General features: G+C 41.6%; 2 protein-coding genes across 4 annotated transcripts in view; both read left to right on the top strand.

Moving 5' to 3' along the window:
• Nucleotides 1–1,388, top strand: LOC114706469 (C-type lectin domain family 4 member A-like; the record flags this gene model as incomplete). Its single annotated transcript, XM_037204163.1, has 2 exons — nt 1–192; nt 1,093–1,388. Coding segments are annotated over 2 exons (309 nt in total), but the record flags the coding sequence as incomplete, so codon positions are not given.
• An 11,817-nt stretch (nt 1,389–13,205) lies between these two features.
• LOC114706470 (C-type lectin domain family 4 member A-like) overlaps nt 13,206–18,906 on the top strand; it is a 31,264-nt gene continuing 25,563 nt past the window's right edge. For 2 of the 3 annotated variants that reach the window (XM_037204157.1, XM_037204156.1), the window contains exons 1-5: nt 13,206–13,395; nt 13,495–13,638; nt 14,722–14,838; nt 15,926–16,027; nt 18,256–18,407. In XM_037204157.1, the coding sequence (XP_037060052.1) occupies nt 13,593–13,638; nt 14,722–14,838; nt 15,926–16,027; nt 18,256–18,407 (417 nt within the window). In that variant the 5' untranslated portion in view covers nt 13,206–13,395; nt 13,495–13,592. The remainder of the gene's footprint in view (nt 13,396–13,494; nt 13,639–14,721; nt 14,839–15,925; nt 16,028–18,255; nt 18,408–18,906) is intronic. The other variant, XM_037204158.1, reaches the window with a different exon arrangement.

Below are 18,906 nucleotides of genomic sequence, written 5' to 3'. Positions count from 1 at the left end.
CTCTATGACATTGCACTTACATTTACTTATTCCCCCAAAGACAAAGTCTGGAGCTGTTACCCAAAGGATTGGAAACCATTTAGTTCCCACTGCTACTTCACTTCGAATGACTCAGCATCTTGGAGAGAGAGTGAGAAGAAGTGCTCCAGCATGGGCGCTCAACTGATGGTGATCCACAGCCAGAAAGAACAGGTGCATCCTGGGAGAGAGTGGGGCCTGGGCCTGGCCTGCTCTCTGCCTCTTTTTACTAAGAGGGAGTTTTGTTAACATGGGTGCTGCTGATGTGGCAGAAGGCTTTTCATCAGGAAGCTGGAAAGGTTGCTTCAGCCCTGGCTTTCTACACCTTGCCCCTGGTTCAGTGAAGCTGAACAACCCACAAGGAACCATGGCAACAGAAATGCAATGCCTGAGGGTGGAATGAAATGTTTCTGCTTGAAAGAGCAGTTTGTGATTTCAGCACTCTAATGCTTCCTGTAGTACCCACTGCCTAACACAGGAGGGCGCAGAGCTGACTAGGGAAAGGGGATCAAATCAGGAGAGTCACAGCCAACCATCAGAAATGAAATATCTGAGGTTATGAATGGAGAATGGTTTAATCTGCTAAATTCTCTCATGCACAACTTTTAGGAATGGTGCTGGGGAAGAAAAGAGGGGAGTGAGTCTGAGATGAGAATTCCTTATGATCATGGACAGAGATTGTTTCCAGTGTCATGGAAATCAGGCCTCTGAGTGATGACTTTGTGTCCTGGTCAGCCAGAGAAGATGGCACTCCTGGGGGTGGGGGTGGCTCTTCTATTCCTTGATCCTTTCTTTGTCTTCTCATCTCATTGTGACCAGAAAAAAAATCAGTAAAAGTATCACAGTGTACCTCTAAAATGTATAATTATTGTGTATTTATCTATAATTTGAGAACTATTTAAGGGCATAGAGAAATGAACTAGGATTTGATTATTATGTATTTGCATAGGTGCATCATATTGGACCTATAATTTTGTATGGTTAAAATAACTTTTAAAAGGTCTTATAAAAGTTCTATAACAGAAAAAGAAGCATTCCATCCAGGCTGAATGCTGTATCTTTCTTTCCTCGTAGGATTTCATCACCAAGATCCTGGATTCTCAAGCTGCTTATTATATCGGGCTTTCGGATCCAGGTCACCGACAGTGGCGATGGGTTGACCAGACACCATACAATGAGAGTGCCACGTGAGTCCAGAGTTACCTAGAGGAGTCCTGGGTCCTGTAGCATGAGAAGACTTTAGGGTGTTCCAGCTGTTGGTTATGAAACTAAAACAGCTCATTCCTGGTGTGAGTGCTGGGGATGGAGTTACTTTATCCCCATTTCCTCATCAAGGAGTCCTGTGTGACACATGTCACTGATACTCTAGGAGAGATGAGGAAATTGGGTTTGAAGAGTGTAGCATGATAAGTACCCAGGGCACCCAACCAAGGTGCTACACCATGGTGGGTTTCATCATGCTTTCAGTTTCTCTCTATATTTAACAATAGGATGTAATTTATTTTTATTTGTGTGTATATCTGTGTCTCTCTTGAGGGTGTGCCATGTGTATGTAGGTGCCCATGGAACTCATGAGAGGTTGTTGGATTCCCCAGAGCTGAGGTCACAGTTGGTGTGACTGTGCCAATACATGCATTGGGAACAGAACTCTCCCATTTTCTGCAAAAGCACAAGCACTTTTAACTTCTGATTCCTCTCTCCAGCTCTCATTTATAGCATTATAATAAAAATTAATGTAAAGGTCATAACTGATTATTTCTCATAAATCAAAAGCCCGCATTGTGATATTGTTATGTGTTGATTTTATGTAATTATTTAAAAACTCTAATATTATAGTATGTTCCCATATTCTATCCTGATTTCTGTTGTGAGATATAGGTAGTGATGTTATTCTCGTTCTCAGTCTTCAGATAAGAAAAGTAGGAATCTAGGATGTTAAATTACTTGTCCTAGATATTAGAAATAAATAGCTTACCTAGATATTTTAAACATCTTTTCAGTCTCTAAAATAAAATTATTGTAATATGAAAAAAACCTTCATAAAACACAAGAGTAAGGAGAGACTTTTCATCATGTAAGGAAGCACATGGAATGACAGTCTGTGGGTACCAAGTCCTAGGTATGAAGTAGAATGAAGTAGCCTCTGGGATGTGTTCTGGGAGAGCAGTCGAGTAACAAGCTAGAGAATATTGAGTGCAGTGTCCCTGTTTCCAGGAACATGTCAGACATGGGTGGTGGAGAACGGTTGTTTTGTACACACCTGAATCTGCTTTCCACAAATTCCCACCGCATCCTCAGGCTTGCTTACTCTTGTTTTCTCTTTCCCAGCATCACTGTGGGAAACACCCTGATGCTCTTTCCTCCCTTCCAGGTTCTGGCACCAAGGCGAGCCCAACAACAACAAGGACAATGAAGAATGTGTTGAAATTCGTCATCTATCTTCTGGTTGGGGCTGAAATGACATCCCTTGCAGTGGTAAAGAGAATTCAGTTTGTCAGATCAAGAAAATATATTTCTGAATCAAACTTTTTCCATAAACATGGAATGCATTTTTATCCAGCATTACACAGATACCTGCAAAGATCTTATTGTAGAAGAGATGACCATAGAAATTTAGGTAGGTAGCCAACAGTTATCCATATGATAGTACTGGTTGACATATGTACTTATTTATTCATTCTTAACTCTTTATATAATGAGAATTTCCCATATACCAGAGACTCGAGACTCAACAGGATCCCTTTTTGTATATGTAGAAGCACACTAGCTTCTCTGTCCATTCTTAGATTCCTAAAGTCTTATTTGATGATAGAATTGTATGGTGTGGACCCTCTATCAATTTCTCTCTCCTTATTCTTCTGTCTTTAGATTAATGATGTATAATTGACAAATAAGTCATGTTCTTTACATTACACTGTCTTGAGTTTGTGTGGATTGTATTGGACAAAGGCTACCACCATCAGGTTAGCAACACCCTCTATTACCTAACATTGTTGTCTGTTTTTTTTTTTTTATTTTTTTGGTGTGTGTGTGTGTGTGTGTGTGTGTGGTGTAGAACATTTAAGATCTTCTTTAGCAAATTCAGACAGACAGGGTGACATTGGTACCTATTGTTACTTTGATCCTCAGTGCTTACTCACATTTTCTCTGGCAGTTTTCGCCCTTCCATCAGCATTTTCTCGTGTCCCCCAATACCTGCACTACCAGGAACCTTTCAGGATCTTGATCCCCATGGCTAGTGTGTCAGGTGCTGTGAGTGCCGTGAGGCTGATGTGGGCCTCTAATGGTGGCTGATCCTGGCTGGGTGACCTTCCTCAGAGCAAGTCTAAGAAGATGATAGCCAACCTTCTACTGGCACCGCCTGTTGTTCTTGGTGTCCCACCCTGTGCCTGCCGCATTAGGGACAGCCTGTGTCCTGTGGATGGATATTGAGGAGAGCCACATGTCCCATGGAGCCTGCATGCTGCTTAACAATTTGGAGGCCCTTTCAACTTCTTCCTAAGAGTATTTTGAAACAAAAGTTAATTGGATGGTATCATCAATTGTTGACATTTTGATAACTTGATATAGATATATATTTGTGTATGCATATATATACATGTTACTTGATAGGGCACTTGAGAGTTAGGTTGATACATAACACTTCAGGCAATATTTTAATATATATCTGAAATTGGCAGTGCACAAGAAAACAATACCACTATCACTCTTAGAAAATTTCACAACTCTTTTCTGGTATGGTACATTATATTCCTTGTATTTCCTCAGCCATCTCCACAATGTTTCTTATGGCTGTTCTGGTAAGCCATAGCCAAAAATATTTTATTTGCTAATTAAATTTTCTACAAGTTCAGGCCATTCCTCCAAATACATTCCTCATTTCAGACTCGGGCTTCAAGTTCAGGAGTTCTCCATGATGTCATTACTTCAAGCCATCTGTCTACAGAGTTCCAGGATCCCATTATGTCTGCAGATTTACGAGTTACAAGGATGACTGAACTAATGATTCTGCACTATAGAATTATAGTTTTTTTTTTAAATGTAGACAGGTACAAAGCAGAACTAAAGTAAGGGACATATCAGGTGAAGTCAGAGGTTTCCATGAAGGGAACTTCCATGGACCCCATGGATGCATCTCCTTCCCAGAATGTTAATGAGTGGCAGTATACAGAATAGGCTAACCAGGGGGCACTCATCTGAGCTCTGATGTTCAGAGATTTACCAGGGTTCATTATATAGGTGTGAGTTTTTGATAGAGTGAACTCAGTCTTTAGTATCACTTCCCTTCCAGGGTGAGTTCTCATGACTCAAAGGCTTAACACTTTAATCACATGGTCAATGTTTCTGAAATGATGATCTCCCACCATGAATCATCTTGTTAACATGAACTATGAAAGAACAGAACAGCATAAGGCTTCATGACCTACCATGGTAAAATAGATTTCCTAATAGCTCTAGGGATTCCAAAGACTTAGAGAGGTCACCTCTCATGACCTGGTTCGAAGTCCAGAGAAAGTCTTTCTTGGACAGGTCAGGTGTAAAATGATATGACTGCAGATGTAGGTGAACAGGAGAATGTGCACCATCACCATGCCAGGCACTCCTCCACTGCTTCCTGACAGACCCCATGTTGTACATGACAGACACCCAACACTCAACCCATGTGACACTAGTTTCCGTCGATATCAGGGATAAGTATGAGATACATATAAGTGCTCTATCTGCATGTATGAGTTCATGCCTGAAGAGGGCATCAGATCCCACTATAGATAGTTGTGAGCTACCCTGTGGTTGCTGGGAATTGAACTCAGGACCTTTGGAAGAGCAGCCAGTGCTCTTAAACACTGAATCATCCCTCCAGCAAGTTTTAGTAGTTCATGCTTGTGTTGCAATGGTACCTTTTTTCAGCTGATGGGACTAATGTTTCATTTTGAAACTCAATATCAAGACATCTCCAGAGATAGCAGGAAAGGGGCTAGGTGTAGATGTTATGCTGGTCCCAGTGCTTTCATACCCCTCTTTTAACGGACTGTTTCAATGCCTTTGACCAATCTTCCTTTATATAGAGTATACTTTCAACCCCAATTGGCTGGTTTGATCTGGTCATATTCACTGGCCCATAGAATAAGAATGAATCTGATTGTCTAAATATGGGAGGCTACTACACAGTCTACTTACTAGAAGCTATGATTCTCTATGATCCTGGCTTTCAAATAATAAATGTGTAAAGAAGGTGAACAGCATTTCAGTGACCCATAGACCCTTAGGACATACACAAATGAGAAATCTGTTGTTGCAAGCTACTTAAATAGTATGTATGATGTACTTTAGTGTATTGAGATATGATAACTTTAGAAATATATTTTGCTGAGAGGGGAAAACACCTGAGCATCTGTGATTGGACGGAGGTGGTGTTTAGGCATATTTATCACCATGGAAATACTCAATAGGTTCAATAATTATAGAGGACTTTAATTCTGTCATATCTGGTTTCTTTCCTTGTAGCACCTCAGTTACTTAGTAACTTACTAAATAAAGAATGGTGTAGGGAGGTCAAGGCAGGTGTCTGTGGAAGGGTCAGGTGTGGGGCAGTAATGGTCTGGTCCAGGGTCTGGGTGACCATGCTGAGAGCTGGCTTAACAGCAGAACTGGAGCCCAAGCAGTGAGGGAATGTCAGCATGCTGGTGAGAAAGTGTCTGGATTCAGGAGAGAGTCTCCAAGCAGCAGTCTGGTGTGAGACCTCAGATCCTGAGAGGTGAGGAGGGCAGCTATGCTATGGAATGGTCACTTGTAGGGAGTCTGTGCTCCAGCATGGTGAGGAGAATATGAACTCATTAGGTCTCTTACTGTGGGGAGTCAGAACTGCAAATAGTGAGATGATGGTCCTGATGGAGGAGCTGGGCATTTGGAAAGGTTTGTGGGGGGCACCTGTGCTTAGTGAAGAGGGCACATGTGTAGACGAAATTCTAAATGGCCTTATTAAATGAGAACTACAGAGCCAAATACTGAGTTAAAAGCCCAGGAGATCAGAGCACTAGCCATTAGCCTTTAGCTTACCAGTCACTGCCATCCTTCTCCTCAGAGAGAGAGAGAGACCTTCTCCTGTGTGACTTGTCTTTTTATTGCCTTTCTATTCTACCTTCTCATTGGCTCTATAACCAACCACATGATTTCTTCATCACTGCCTGTCTATACAGAACTCCAGTCTCTATGGTTCCTACTGAGATTAAAGGTTCCCGCTTGGCTGTGTCCTTGAACACACAGAGACTCTGCCTGCCATGTGATCGGATTAAGGGCATATGCCACCACCGCCATTCTTCTGCTAAATGGCTTGCTTTTAGCTCTGATCTACAGGCATCTTTATTTGTTAATACACAAATAAAATCACATTTCAGTACAAATAAAATATCACCATACACCTGTGCATAGTAAGTAGGGCCCCTGTGCTGAGTGAGGAGGGCACAGGTACGCTACCATGGTGAGGAGTTCACCTGTTTATGGTGAAGAGTTCACCAATGTAGAATGAGGAGAGTACCCATGCAGGGTGAGGAGGATACCCATGCAGGGTGAGGGAAGTATCTGTGGTGAAAAGGCACACGTGCATAATTTTGGCTCCATACTGGGTTGAATTCAGAGATATAGAGTTTGAAAGGATCTTCCTTGCAGAGGGCAGACCAGGCATGGGTAAAGAGTGTCTCTGTGGTGGACTTCAACATGGGACCTTAGTGTTTAGTAGGGTAAGGAGAGCATCCTTGCCTGGTTGTGGATGTCCTGGCATTGGGTGCAGTGGTCAAAGAGGCCGAGGAGAGTGTCTGTGCAGAAGGCAGAGCTGGTATGGGTTTCAGAGACTGGCAAGGTAAGGATGCTGAATACCTGGTGGGATAGATACTCAGTACCTTCCAGGGGGATGAGGGCTTCTGCACATGGAGGTGGCATTGGTGGAGTGCTAAAGCCTCAGGGGGTAAGTGGAGACTCCTCAGGGATTAGCACCAGGAGTCAGAGCACAAGCCTGGTGAAGAGGCTTCCTCTCTCTTGATGTGAGAACTTCATCGAGGTGTCTGGTCCTGAACATCCAGCTAAAGGGAGGAAGGCATCAGTTCAGGGGACACAGGCTTGACCTGAGGGCTGGAGCCCATCCTGGAGAGACAGGCAGCTTAGTGGAGGACGTGGGAGGGTGATGGGCAGCATCCAAGAGATTGTCACTTGAGAGCTTTCCATAGAGATAATGAACACAGAGTTTTCACTCACAGAAGTAGGTAGAAATGCTGAAATTTGGAAAAGAATTGAGACCCGTGGTGGCATTACATTAAAATGGGGTAATAGTGTGAACCCTTGGTTTTCAGGATGTTTGGATATAAAAGCAGGATAAAACCTAGAAACATGAACTCTCTCTCTCTCTCTCTCTCTCTCTCTCTCTCTCTCTCTCTCTCTCTCTCTCTCTCTCTGTGTGTGTGTGTGTGTGTGTGTTCTGCATGCATGTGTGCCCGTGGCCATGTCAGAGGAGCAGCAGGTGACAGTTAAGGTCCAGGAAGCCGACTCACCAGCAATCACAACCCTCATGGGTGAATCTCGGATAGGCATAGCCCTGAGAACCTCAGCCCCAGAACATCTCTTGCTACTGCTGTGCATTTCCACGTTTGCTGCTGCCGTCTTCCTCTGGTGTCTGGCATGGTGTGAATGGGCCTGGGGAGTCTTCACTGCCCTTAATGCAGTGTGATCATCTCTTGGTAATATCCCGTTCTACTGGACAGTTTTACTCAGAGAGTCAAGTTTTACCTGTGAGGTATTATGAAGATGATTTCCTCCTAAGCAATGATTTTATACGATAATAATATTAGTTTAAATAAGATTTTGATGATTGAGCGGTTTTTAACAAATATAGTAAGGAGTTATGATAGAGGTTAGTTTAGTGGAAAAATTAACATAGGTAAAGGTGGGATAAAATGTTGCCCCTGCCTCTGATAAAGCAGAGGCTGCAGAGGATAACTGCCTCTGATAAAGCAGAGGCTGCAGAGGATAAAAAACAAAACAAGGAAGTTTCATACAGCTAGAACACATGAGTTTCTGCTGAGGAGCCATAAAGACTGTGGCTTAGGTTAATGATTAAGAAAAACAATTGGGGGGTGGTGACGCACACCTTTAATCCCAGCATTCAGGAGGCAGAGCCAGGTGGATGTCTGTGAGTTCGAGGCCAGCATGGGCTAAAAAGTGAGTCCCAGGAAAGGCGCAAAGCTTCACAGAGAAATCCTGTCTCGAAAAACCAAAAAATAAAATAAAATAAAATAAAATAAAATAAAAATGAAAATAAAAATAAAAATAAATAAATAAAAATAGAATGTCTTAAAAAAAAAAGAAAAGAAAAACAATTGAGTCCCAAAAGCCCAGCTAGCTTAAATTCTTCTAATCTTAATGTTGGGAGATATGTTCATAAATTTCAGAGTGCATCATAGCTGAAACAAAGCCTTAAAAAATAATTTAAGGTTAGATTGAGATGTTTCTATGAATAGCTTTGAGGAGGATAACCCTAGGAAAGCAATCTAAAGTTCAGAAAGACACATAATTGAGTGAGGGACTCGTTAAACTCAGGGAACAAAAATAAAGCAGTCCAATTATTACCAGCTGCTGTGCCTTTCTTGCTAGGATTGCTTGGTTAACAAAGGTGATGATTAATTCCTTGTGCCCATTTCTGCCCTCAGTTTCCTGGTATAAAACAAAAAACCATAAACCTGTTGCTGAATGGGTATGCACCCTGAGATTTAAAGTAGAGATGACTGATGGTTTTTCAAATATAAAAGTTTAGATTTGTGATTCTTCTAAGATTTCTTTTAAGATTCCCTCTTTAGATAAGTAATAAAATGATTGGTCCTTTCTTTGTAACTGCCAAATGCAGCCTGCCAGCAAAAGAACTGGTTGAGAAAAACACCCCGATTGCTTACACTCTGTTAATCTATAACAAGTTACTTAGAGGTGAATGCATGTGGGTTCTTGGGATGACTTTGTTTAAGCACAAAAGGGAAATGGGAGACATGTTTCTACCTGTATTCATTGTAATCATTCACTTGAAAAATAGAATGTAACCACATTATAATTTTTTTCAGGACTAAAGGAAAACATTTATTGAATCAAAATCAATACTTTCTTTTTAATAACTACAAGCCAACAGTGAGCTCAGTTTGTTCAAGAATGAACACAATGTACAAAAAAAGTATGCTTATATTATAAAAATATGTCTGTCTTCTCTTCCGGTGACGAGCAGAAGTCACTGAACAGATCAAGGCAAGCCACTCTGCACCAGCAGCTCTATTTAACCACAGGGAAGCTAATGGACAAAGCTTCCCAGGCTCACTGGAAATGCTGCACCCAGCACACTTTGCTGTCAGAATCCACGTGGTGCAAACTGCTGTTCCTCCTGCGTACTAGTGGTTACCCTGTATTTCAGAAAAGTATTAACAATATAGTAAATTCTGGGTACAAAATCCTATTATCTCCAATTTAAAAATGAGATGAGTTATTATGAAGGAACAAACGAGTTCCCAAGGTTTACAATCTCTTGTAGGGCATGGGAAGTTTGCCTTCCTGCTTCCTTGCCACCATCCTTAAGCCTCCATAAAAACGGTCATGTACAAGATTAGTTACTCTGTACATTTTCTTGACTTCACTGGAACCTTCCAGGGCACCAGGCCGGTGCCCTGTGTACAGTGTCTCACTGTGCTGAGAAGAGGTCCGAGGCAGCTGCAGGGCCATCACAGCCTCCTTTGGCTTATTAATGACTGGCCTTGGAGCAGCAGAGTGATGGGGGAGGGGACAATGGCTCCCTGTGCTGTCCCATCCATCAGTGCTAAAGATGCCAAGAAATCCCTGTCTGTCACACAGAAAGAGTTTGCACACAGCAGTGCCCTGGCAGGAACCTCACCCTGGCTAAGCAGAATGAGAAAATCAAAATTGCGGTGTCCACATGGTGAATTAAAGACAACGGTGAATTCAACGTTTCTCCTTGACAGACTCTCTCTGTGCTCTGGATTGACACCTATGAACGTGAAGAATTGCAAAGTCAAAGCATCAGGTCCTCCAGTGTTCCACCCTACTGGTAAATTAAGTCAGAAGAAATGGAGGAGAAATGCTTTCAGCTGTGCCTGTGCTGGCCTACTGGCTCTCCAGTCAGTCAGCATCTCAGGACAGGAACAGTGCTGGACAGGGACAGACAAAGGGCAGAAAGTAGAAATGATCACAGTTTCTCTAGACAACGACCTAACTGCCTTCAGCACTCTGATTTCAGTCATGCTCATCCTCTGCATGAATGCTAAGCAATCAAAGGCAGACAGACAGTGACATGGATTACGGGGCCCAGCTGGGAAGAGGAACAGAATGGGACCTGAGCAAAGGCCTCTGGCTAACCACAGAAAGTGACTGTGAGGGCTGTTCAGGGTCAGGGAATCAGCCAGGTAGGCAGCAGATAAGTAGAATATTTCCTTTGAATTTCCCAAATATAAATAAACTAGATATTGTAACTGTAATTCTTGCTTGATAACTGTTATATATATATATATATATTTTAAGTTAAAGTTAGAACTTTCTTTTTAATTAAATAGAAAGGAATAATGCTGTGGGATAATGCTTTTGTACACTGGTTTAATAAAACGCTGATTGGCCAGTAGCCAGGTAGGAAGTATAGGTGAGATAAGCAGACAAGGAGAATTCTGGGAAGAGGAAGGCTGAGTTAGGAGACGCCAGCCTGCCATCCAGGGAACAGCATGTAATGGCACACAGGTAAAGCCATGGAACATAGGCCAACATATAGATTAACAGAAATCGGCTGAGTTTAAATGCTATGAGCTAGTCAGTGGCAGGCCTGAACTAATGGCTGAGCAGTTTTAATCAATATAAGCCTCTGTGTGTTTACTTGGGTCTGAGGGGCTGCAGACCGGGATGGACACAGGAAAACTTCTACCTACAGACATATATACCAACACTCCCTTCCATACAGAGCTCAGGGAACATTGTGGAGGAGGAACAGAAAGTTTAAGAGCCAAATGTGATGGATGACTCTAAGGAAACAGTGTCTTTTGGACAGAGCAGGACACCTGAATATAGGACTCACAGTGGTTGTTAAAGAATGCACAAGCCTAAGTCATACCAAATCCTATCATGGGAAAAACCCAGTCTCAACACTGTTTCCAGGTTCTGGCTCTTACAAATAACACTACTATGAACATAGTCTTACAATTGTCCTTGTGAGATGATTGATCATCCTTTGGTTATAAGCCCAATATTCTTTCAGAGATTCTTATGTTTCTACTTCATTTTGACTGGTACAAAACAGAATCTCAAAACTGTTTAAATTTTTATTTCCTTTATGGCTGAGTATTTGAACACATTTTTAGCTACCAATTGGCCATCTGTATTTATTGCTTTGAGAATTCTCTGCTCAGTTCATGAGTTCTGTTGGGAAAGTTTTTTTCCTATCCTGTAAGCTATCTCTCCATCTTGCTAATTGTTTGTTTTGCTGTTTACACCACATTTTTGAGGATGCTATTAGCATCCTTTAGCTAGATAATGTAAGGTGACTGGAAGTAGTTTGCACAACTATACAGTATGTTTGCATAATTCTCTGTGGAAGGATTAAACTTTAATGCTCTTGACACATTTTCCTGTGGGACCTACATTGGTGGTTGTGTGTCTTTCTGCCTCATTTGTAGGTTTGTGCAAGTGACGGCCATTGACCAGTATTATAAGTGTGACTTTTTAATATCCACTACATTATGTGTATGTGTGTGTGTGTGTGTGTGTGTGTGTGTGTGGAGATGGACATGGATGTTAGGACAACATGTAGGGGATGGTTTTCTCTTACCATATTCAGGGATTGAACTTGGGTGGTCAGGGATGGTAGCAAACACCTATACCTGCTGAGCCATATCACTAGCCCTGAACACCACATTAGAATAGAGGAGTATATTTCATGCTTAACTACTTTGTTTTCTTGACTCCAGAATGAGGAAATGCATTGAGGATCCAAACAGAATTAGCCTTAGGAAAACCCTAAGCACAAATAAAATGTGATTGAGAAATAAGTGTTTGGTGTTGTAAGCCAGTTAGGCCCTGAAATTGTTGATGAGAAAGTATAGTTCATGCACATTGTGGTTTTTTTCCCAAGGGAGAGAGAGGTAACTTTGGAACTCAATTTTGTAAACTGAGTTTGAATGATAGATCTCCTGGGATAAGTGGTTACATATGGGAGGATATGTATGCATGAATCGTTGGGTCCTTGAACCACATATAGAGAACGACTAATTCTCTTGTTCTCTTTTATACTTTAAAAACACTATTTTTCATTTTACTTATTAAATAATATAATTTTGAGTAAAGTATTATACAGGACAAGGCAGGGTAGGCCTCCATGGTAGGGTGGTGTGTGGGGAACCATGATCTGTCTGTGCAGAGGGCTGGCTTGACAGCAGAAATGGAGCCTGAGCAGTGAGAGCAGTGAGAGGAAATGTGTCCTGAATGGGGAGTGAGTCCACAAGCAGCAGCCTGATGTGAGACTTCAGAGCCTGAGAGGTGACAAGGTCAGCTGTGTCTGAGAGTAGGCAGGTGCAGAACCTCTGAGCTCAAGCAGGGTGAGAAGGCATCCATGCTTAAGGCCCCTTCTTGTGGGTGTCAGAACCCTGAATGAGTGAGTGAGCAGAGGGTCCTCAAGGACAGCCTGGTGTGACACCTCAGCACTTGAGGAGGTGAGGTTGGGCCCCAGTGCAGTGTTAGCTGCAAGTCAGGTTGGGGTCAGGAGACTCAGCAGACTGAGGGGAAGTTCCTCACAGAGGGTAAACAAAGCATGGGTTTCAGGAATCAGGCAAGGTACAGAGTGTGGGAGTGGAAGGAACTCAGTGACTTTCAAGAGAACGAGGAAGTCCTTGCTGGGGTGTGGAAGAACTGGGCTGTCAGAACGCAGGCAGGTTAAGGGGAGTAACCATGCCTCAGATAGAGATGGTGTGGGTTCCACAGACTGAGGAGGGCGAAGACACTGTCTCCATGAGGTGGGACAGTCTAGGGTGTATACTAGGTGTCTTTGTGTTTAAGAATGCTTCTGTGCATGGGGCGACTTGATTGTGGTGTTAAAGCCTCAGGGAGGTCAGGAGGCAGCTCTACAGGAACTGGGAAGGAGTAGGAGTCACAGCACAAGACGGAAATGGAGGCTTTATTGTAGAGGTCAGCTCAGACCGAGTGTCAGAATCTCAACTCTGTGAGGAGTTTGACTTCTCTAATGGCCTGGTTCCTCTTTTCCATTTCTTCCTGTTTTCTTCTCTCCCCCATTGCATTCTTGGTATTTCTCTGATTGTATAATGATCCTGGGTGTGTTCTCCACCTGTGATTCTCCCTTTGCAGGTCAGAGGACTGCACCTCATGGTTCACGCTCAGGGCAGCTGTCTGTTTTTTCCTCTCATCTCTAACTGGTATTGAGATAATTTGTTTGTTCTTGTTCAGGATCTATTTTAAAGAAGGTATGACACACATCTTCTGAGGGCAGGGAAAGATTTCTTCTCAACACGTTTTCAGAAAACATTTTTATTAACAAGAACCTCATGAATAAACTTGATTCCTCAGACATGGATGCAGACTCTCCTCCAGGTAAGAAAGCATTTTTTATGATGTTCCTAGTGAGTGATGATATAAAGGACAAAGATGATGTTCGCCACTGGCCATGCCTCTGGGTCACTGGAGTCTCAAACAAATGTGTTACCTGCAAACAGATGTGAAAAGTTGTGGGATTGTACAATGGAGAAGGAAGGTGTTGTCTTTTACCATCTAGAGAAAATCCCACCATACGTGTTATTGTATCTTTTCTACATATAAACACACATAAATATGTGTAACCAATTGTTTCAAAGTTAAACCATGGCATACTGATTTCCCCCTCCATCTATTGACATGTCATCATAGTCTGTTGGCATCCTGTTGTTGAGTATCTTCTTCACTTTCTTCCTCCCATGATGGGACAAAACCCAGGACCTCACCCATGGTTGTGAAGTATTGTAACTCTTTTAGAAGTGGTGACTAAAAACATGGTGACTGTATCATGCAATGTGACTTCTTGACTATTGCATATTTGAAGTTGGAAGCAAGCTGGAAGTCTTTAAAAGTATATAATAAATACTATGCAACCATAATAAAACCGATAAAGAAGAAATGATAATATAGAATAATGTTCATCTAGATATGCTGGCACAAGCCTGTTGTCACAAAACTCAGGAGTTAGAGGCAGTGGTGTTGTTGTGAGTTTGAGGTCAGCTTGGACTACATAATGCATTCAAAATCTGCCTGGTGTACATACCAAGACACTGTCTCAAAAAAAAAAAAACCAAAAAAATGATAAACTAAAAAAGTGGTTATATAATGTCAAAGAAAATGATGGTCACAAATTACTGTTTATGATGTTCCAATTGTGGAAAATATATATTTATATGTCAAAGCTATAAACTTGTTGGAAAGATACATACCAAAATACTGACAACAGTCATTCTCAGTGTCAGGAATGAGTGATTTTGTACATATTGTAATGTTTCCATAATTAAACTGATATTTCCTGTTTGCATTTTCCCATTATTTCAAACATCATGTTATTAGTGATTATCATGCACAAAAAGAGTAGAATAGGAGAAAGAAGAGGAAATAGGAACAGCGCTCAAGACATGAATTTGGTTTGTCTTTCAGCTTCTCAAAAGAAGACCATGTGTCATGAAAGTTGTCACAGATTCTCCAAGTTGCTCCTCACCTCATTCATAATACTTTTACTGCTATTGAAAATGTTATTTTCAGTTTCTCTGATCAGTAAGTATGCCCCTGGGAGAATTAAACACAGGGAAGGAAAGTGACTCATTAGAGAAGAAAGAAAATTCAATTTCTAGCAGAATGGTGAGTTAGTTTTAATTTAGGAACTCCTTGAAAATGTGTGGACCCTGAGAAGTCAGAGCTAGCTGGGGTGGAGGGAGATACAGAAAAGAAGAGGAGGAAAACAAAGTCCTTTTGATCAGTATCCCGCTTTTATAACTTCTGTGCTCGGGTAACCTGGTACTTCTCTGGATTAGCTCATTTCTCCCCCACTATTCCTGGGGTGCTCACATACTTAATAGAGCTTATCACCTAGGATGTAGTCTTCAGTGTGTCCTCCATGAAATGCTGAAGAGACTCCAGGGTCATGGATCTGTCCTGTCTTTCCAGCTCTTCCTTAAAATATGGGTGGTCATAAATTACTAGGAGCAGGGTAATACTGGCTGTGAGGGATTAAAAAAAAAATCTCTCTTTTTGGTAAGGTCTCATGTTGCCCATGCTAGTTATGAACTAACTAAATAACTATGTATCTATGTATCTATGTATCTATCTATCTATCTATCTAACCTATAAACTATCCAATAACTAAGTTACCAACTAAGTTAAGTAACTAGCCAACTAAACTAAACTAACTAGCTAACTAAAACAACCAACCAAGTATAGTAACTTGTGTAGTTAAGGATGACCTGAGACTTCCATTCTTCCTCATTCTAATACCCAAGTTTTAGGACCATAGCCTCCACACTGGAGTGATGGGGAATCTGTCCCAGGCAGACTCTAATGACTCAGGTAACTGGACATTTAAAGGTTTTGTTTCTACAAAGAATGTAAGAAGGAAAAGTAAAAGCCGGGCGTGGTGGCGCACGCCTTTAATCCCAGCACTCGGGAGGCAGAGCCAGGCGGATCTCTGTGAGTTCGAGGCCAGCCTGGGCTGCCAAGTGAGCTCCAGGAAAGGTGCAAAGCTACACAGAGAAACCCTGTCTCGAAAAAACCAAAAAAAAAAAAAAAAAAAAAAAAAAAAAGAAGGAAAAGTAAAAAAAAATTTTAGCACTACCAGAAAAATGAATTGTTTTATTCTGTTTTACAGCTTTGTTTAAACAACATACTCAGCTTCCTGATGAAAAAGCAATTACGAAAGAACTGAATTACACTGACCTGGAGTGTACAAAACAGCATTCACTCTCGAAAGGTAAAACTTAATGTGCCTAAAATCAGCATTTCCAACACGATTCTCAGGTAGCTCCATCAGCAATGAGCACTATGGAGACATGACTTCATACCACACACTCTGTACCAGCTGCCTGTGGAGTCATTTTTATAAGTCTCCAATCAGACATAATTGGGATGTGTGCCCCCTAGTGTCAACAAAGAAGAATTTCAAGGAGGAGAAGCAATACTAGGCTGAGCAGAATTTTAATAGAAACAGAAAGGAGCTCCAGAAAAAATACAGGAAATCTAATGGCGTGAATGTGAGTGTCTCCACAGAGTCATGTTCAATAGTGTGTGTTTAAGATTTCATTTTTAATTAGTATACGTATATATTCATGTGCCTGTGTGTGGGTTGGTGTATGAGAGTGCAGTGCCTGCAGAGGCTGAGGAGGGAGTCAGATCCCTGGAACTGGACTTATATGTGGTTGTGAGTCACAGGCTCTGGATGCTGGGAACTGAACTCAAGTCCTCTGTGAGAGCAGTACACACTCTTAAACACTTAGGCATTTTTGAAGTCCCTGAAGTGTTTTCACAAGTGTGTGTGTGTGTGTGTGTGTGTGTGTGTGTTTGTGTGTGTGTGTGAGAGAGAGATGACCTTGTTGCATTCTCAGTTACAGTGTCTACAAAGTATAATTTACTCAAGATTTGAATAGAAAATTTGTTTTTCTAGTAAACTAACTGGAAGGTGGACTGATGAACATGTATTACTTAGATTTAGGAAAGAAAGGGAAGTGCTTAACGCTATCCATCACTTTGGCCCCGAGTAAGCAAAGACTCTCGACTGTCTTTGACATCTGTGACTGAGATATCTTTGGAATACACCATCTGGCCCTAAATAGGTAGTTTGTTTACTGTCTTTGACAACAGACCTTTTGGGAAACACATGTTTCCCTAGACCATTTGAGCTTGTCTGGGGTTCCTGCCTTTCTCAGCAGATCTCTCTCTCTTCACTCACTGGATCCTTTGCTGTGAAGAAGCCTGCAGTCCTATCAGGGAGTCTTTGCCTATGCCCACATCTTGATCTGTGTCGTTATTTTTTTCCTGTAACAATTTCAGGGTCCCAGGCCTCACAGTAAGGTGTTTAATTCATTTAGGGTCTATTTTGAAGTCAATTTTTACACAGAATGGCTATGAATCTAGCTTCATTCTTCTGCACATCGGTACCTAGGTTTCACAGCACAGTTTGTTGAAGAACTTATCTTTCTCTGATATGTATTTCTAGTGAAAAGTCCTGTGGCTATAGCTGTGTGTGTTCATGTTTGTGGTTCTCTTTTGTGTTTATTGATCAATGTGTCTCCTTTTGTTGTGGTACCATGCTCTATAGTGTAGCCTGAAGTCAGGTCTGGTGATACCTCCAACATCATTCTTTTTCCTTCAGGATTGCTCTGGCTATCCAGCGTTTTTTTGCACTTTTATATGATTTTTGAAATTGTTTTGCTCATCTATCTCATGAAAGGTCTTGGAATTTCTATGGGGACTTCATTCATCTGTACACATTTAGAGTTTTAACGTGAGACTTTATTTTTCTGTTTAATTTCAGTTTTTCCGCCCTTGAGGGTTCTCTGATATTTCTGTTGCTTTCAGGATACAATTAATACCCTGGAATACTTCAAATATATTTTCAGATAAAAATTTTCATTCAGCTCTTTACATCTTTTTTTGTTTATGATTTACATATTTTTAAAACGTTTCAAAATGTTTTTGTTTTCTTCTTGTAACATAAATCATGGGCATTTTAAATTTTTTAGATAAACCTATAGTTTTGTTATCTTGCTTGTTATAATATATTGATTACCACTTTTATCATCACTAAAAATATCTGTCTGCTAACTCTGAAATATTGCTGCCTTGGTTAATGGGATCTATTGTTTTCATGTATAAATATGTGTATATTTACGTAAAATGAAAACTTTCTGGTTCTTGATATGATGAGTTCTATTCCTTGAAGACCCAGATTGTTTGTCATTATGTCCTTAGGGTCTGAGTATCCTTACACTCTGTTTTCCTGACAGCACCCAAGTAGGACAATGGGGCCATGAAATTGGTATTCATAGATTTAGGCTTGGGTTGCCAGGCATCTGCCTGGGAGTAGGGGATCCTTGTTGTATCCGAAGAAGGCTGGAGCCCCAGGTTGTTGTTGTCTCCACATCAAGCAGATTTTAAAATGACTCTTTGACATTGCACTTACATTTCCTTCTTCCACCAAAGACAAAGTCTGGAGCTGTTGCCCAAAGCACTGGAAGCCATTTAGATTCCACTGCTACTTCACTTCGAATGACTCAGCATCTTGGAGTGAGAGTGAGGAGAAGTGCTCCAGCATGGGTGCTCATCTGATGGTGATCCACAGCCAGGAAGAGCAGGTGCATCCTGGGAGAGAGTGGGACCTGGGCCTGGCCTGCTGTCTGCCTCTTTTTATTAGGAGGGAGTTTTGTTGACTTGGGTGTTGCTGATGTGGCAGAAGGCTTTCCATTAGGAAGCCAGAAAGGATGCTTCAGCCTTGGCATTCTACACCTTGCCCCTGCTTCAGTGAAGCTGAACAACCCACAAGGAACCATGGCAACAGAAATGCAACCTCTGAGGTGGAGGGAAGAATGAAATGTTTCTGCTTGAAAAGAGCAGTGTGTGATTTCAGCACTCTAATGCTTCGTGTAGTACCCACTGCCTAACAAAGGAGGGAGCAGAGCTGACTAGGGAAAGGGATCGAATCAGGAGAGTCACAGCCAGCCATCAGAAATGAAATACCTGAGGTTATGAATGGAGAATGATTTAATCTGCTAAATTCTCTCATGCACAACTTTCAAGAATGGTGTTGGGGAAGAAAAGAGGGGAGTGAGTCTGAGATGAGAATTCATTATGATC

This window comes from Peromyscus leucopus, chromosome 3 (genome assembly GCF_004664715.2).
Source record: "Peromyscus leucopus breed LL Stock chromosome 3, UCI_PerLeu_2.1, whole genome shotgun sequence".
NCBI classification, from domain to species: domain Eukaryota; kingdom Metazoa; phylum Chordata; class Mammalia; order Rodentia; family Cricetidae; genus Peromyscus; species Peromyscus leucopus.
The sequence above is the reverse complement of the archived record's forward strand: the minus strand, read 5'-3'. Positions and strand labels throughout refer to the sequence as shown.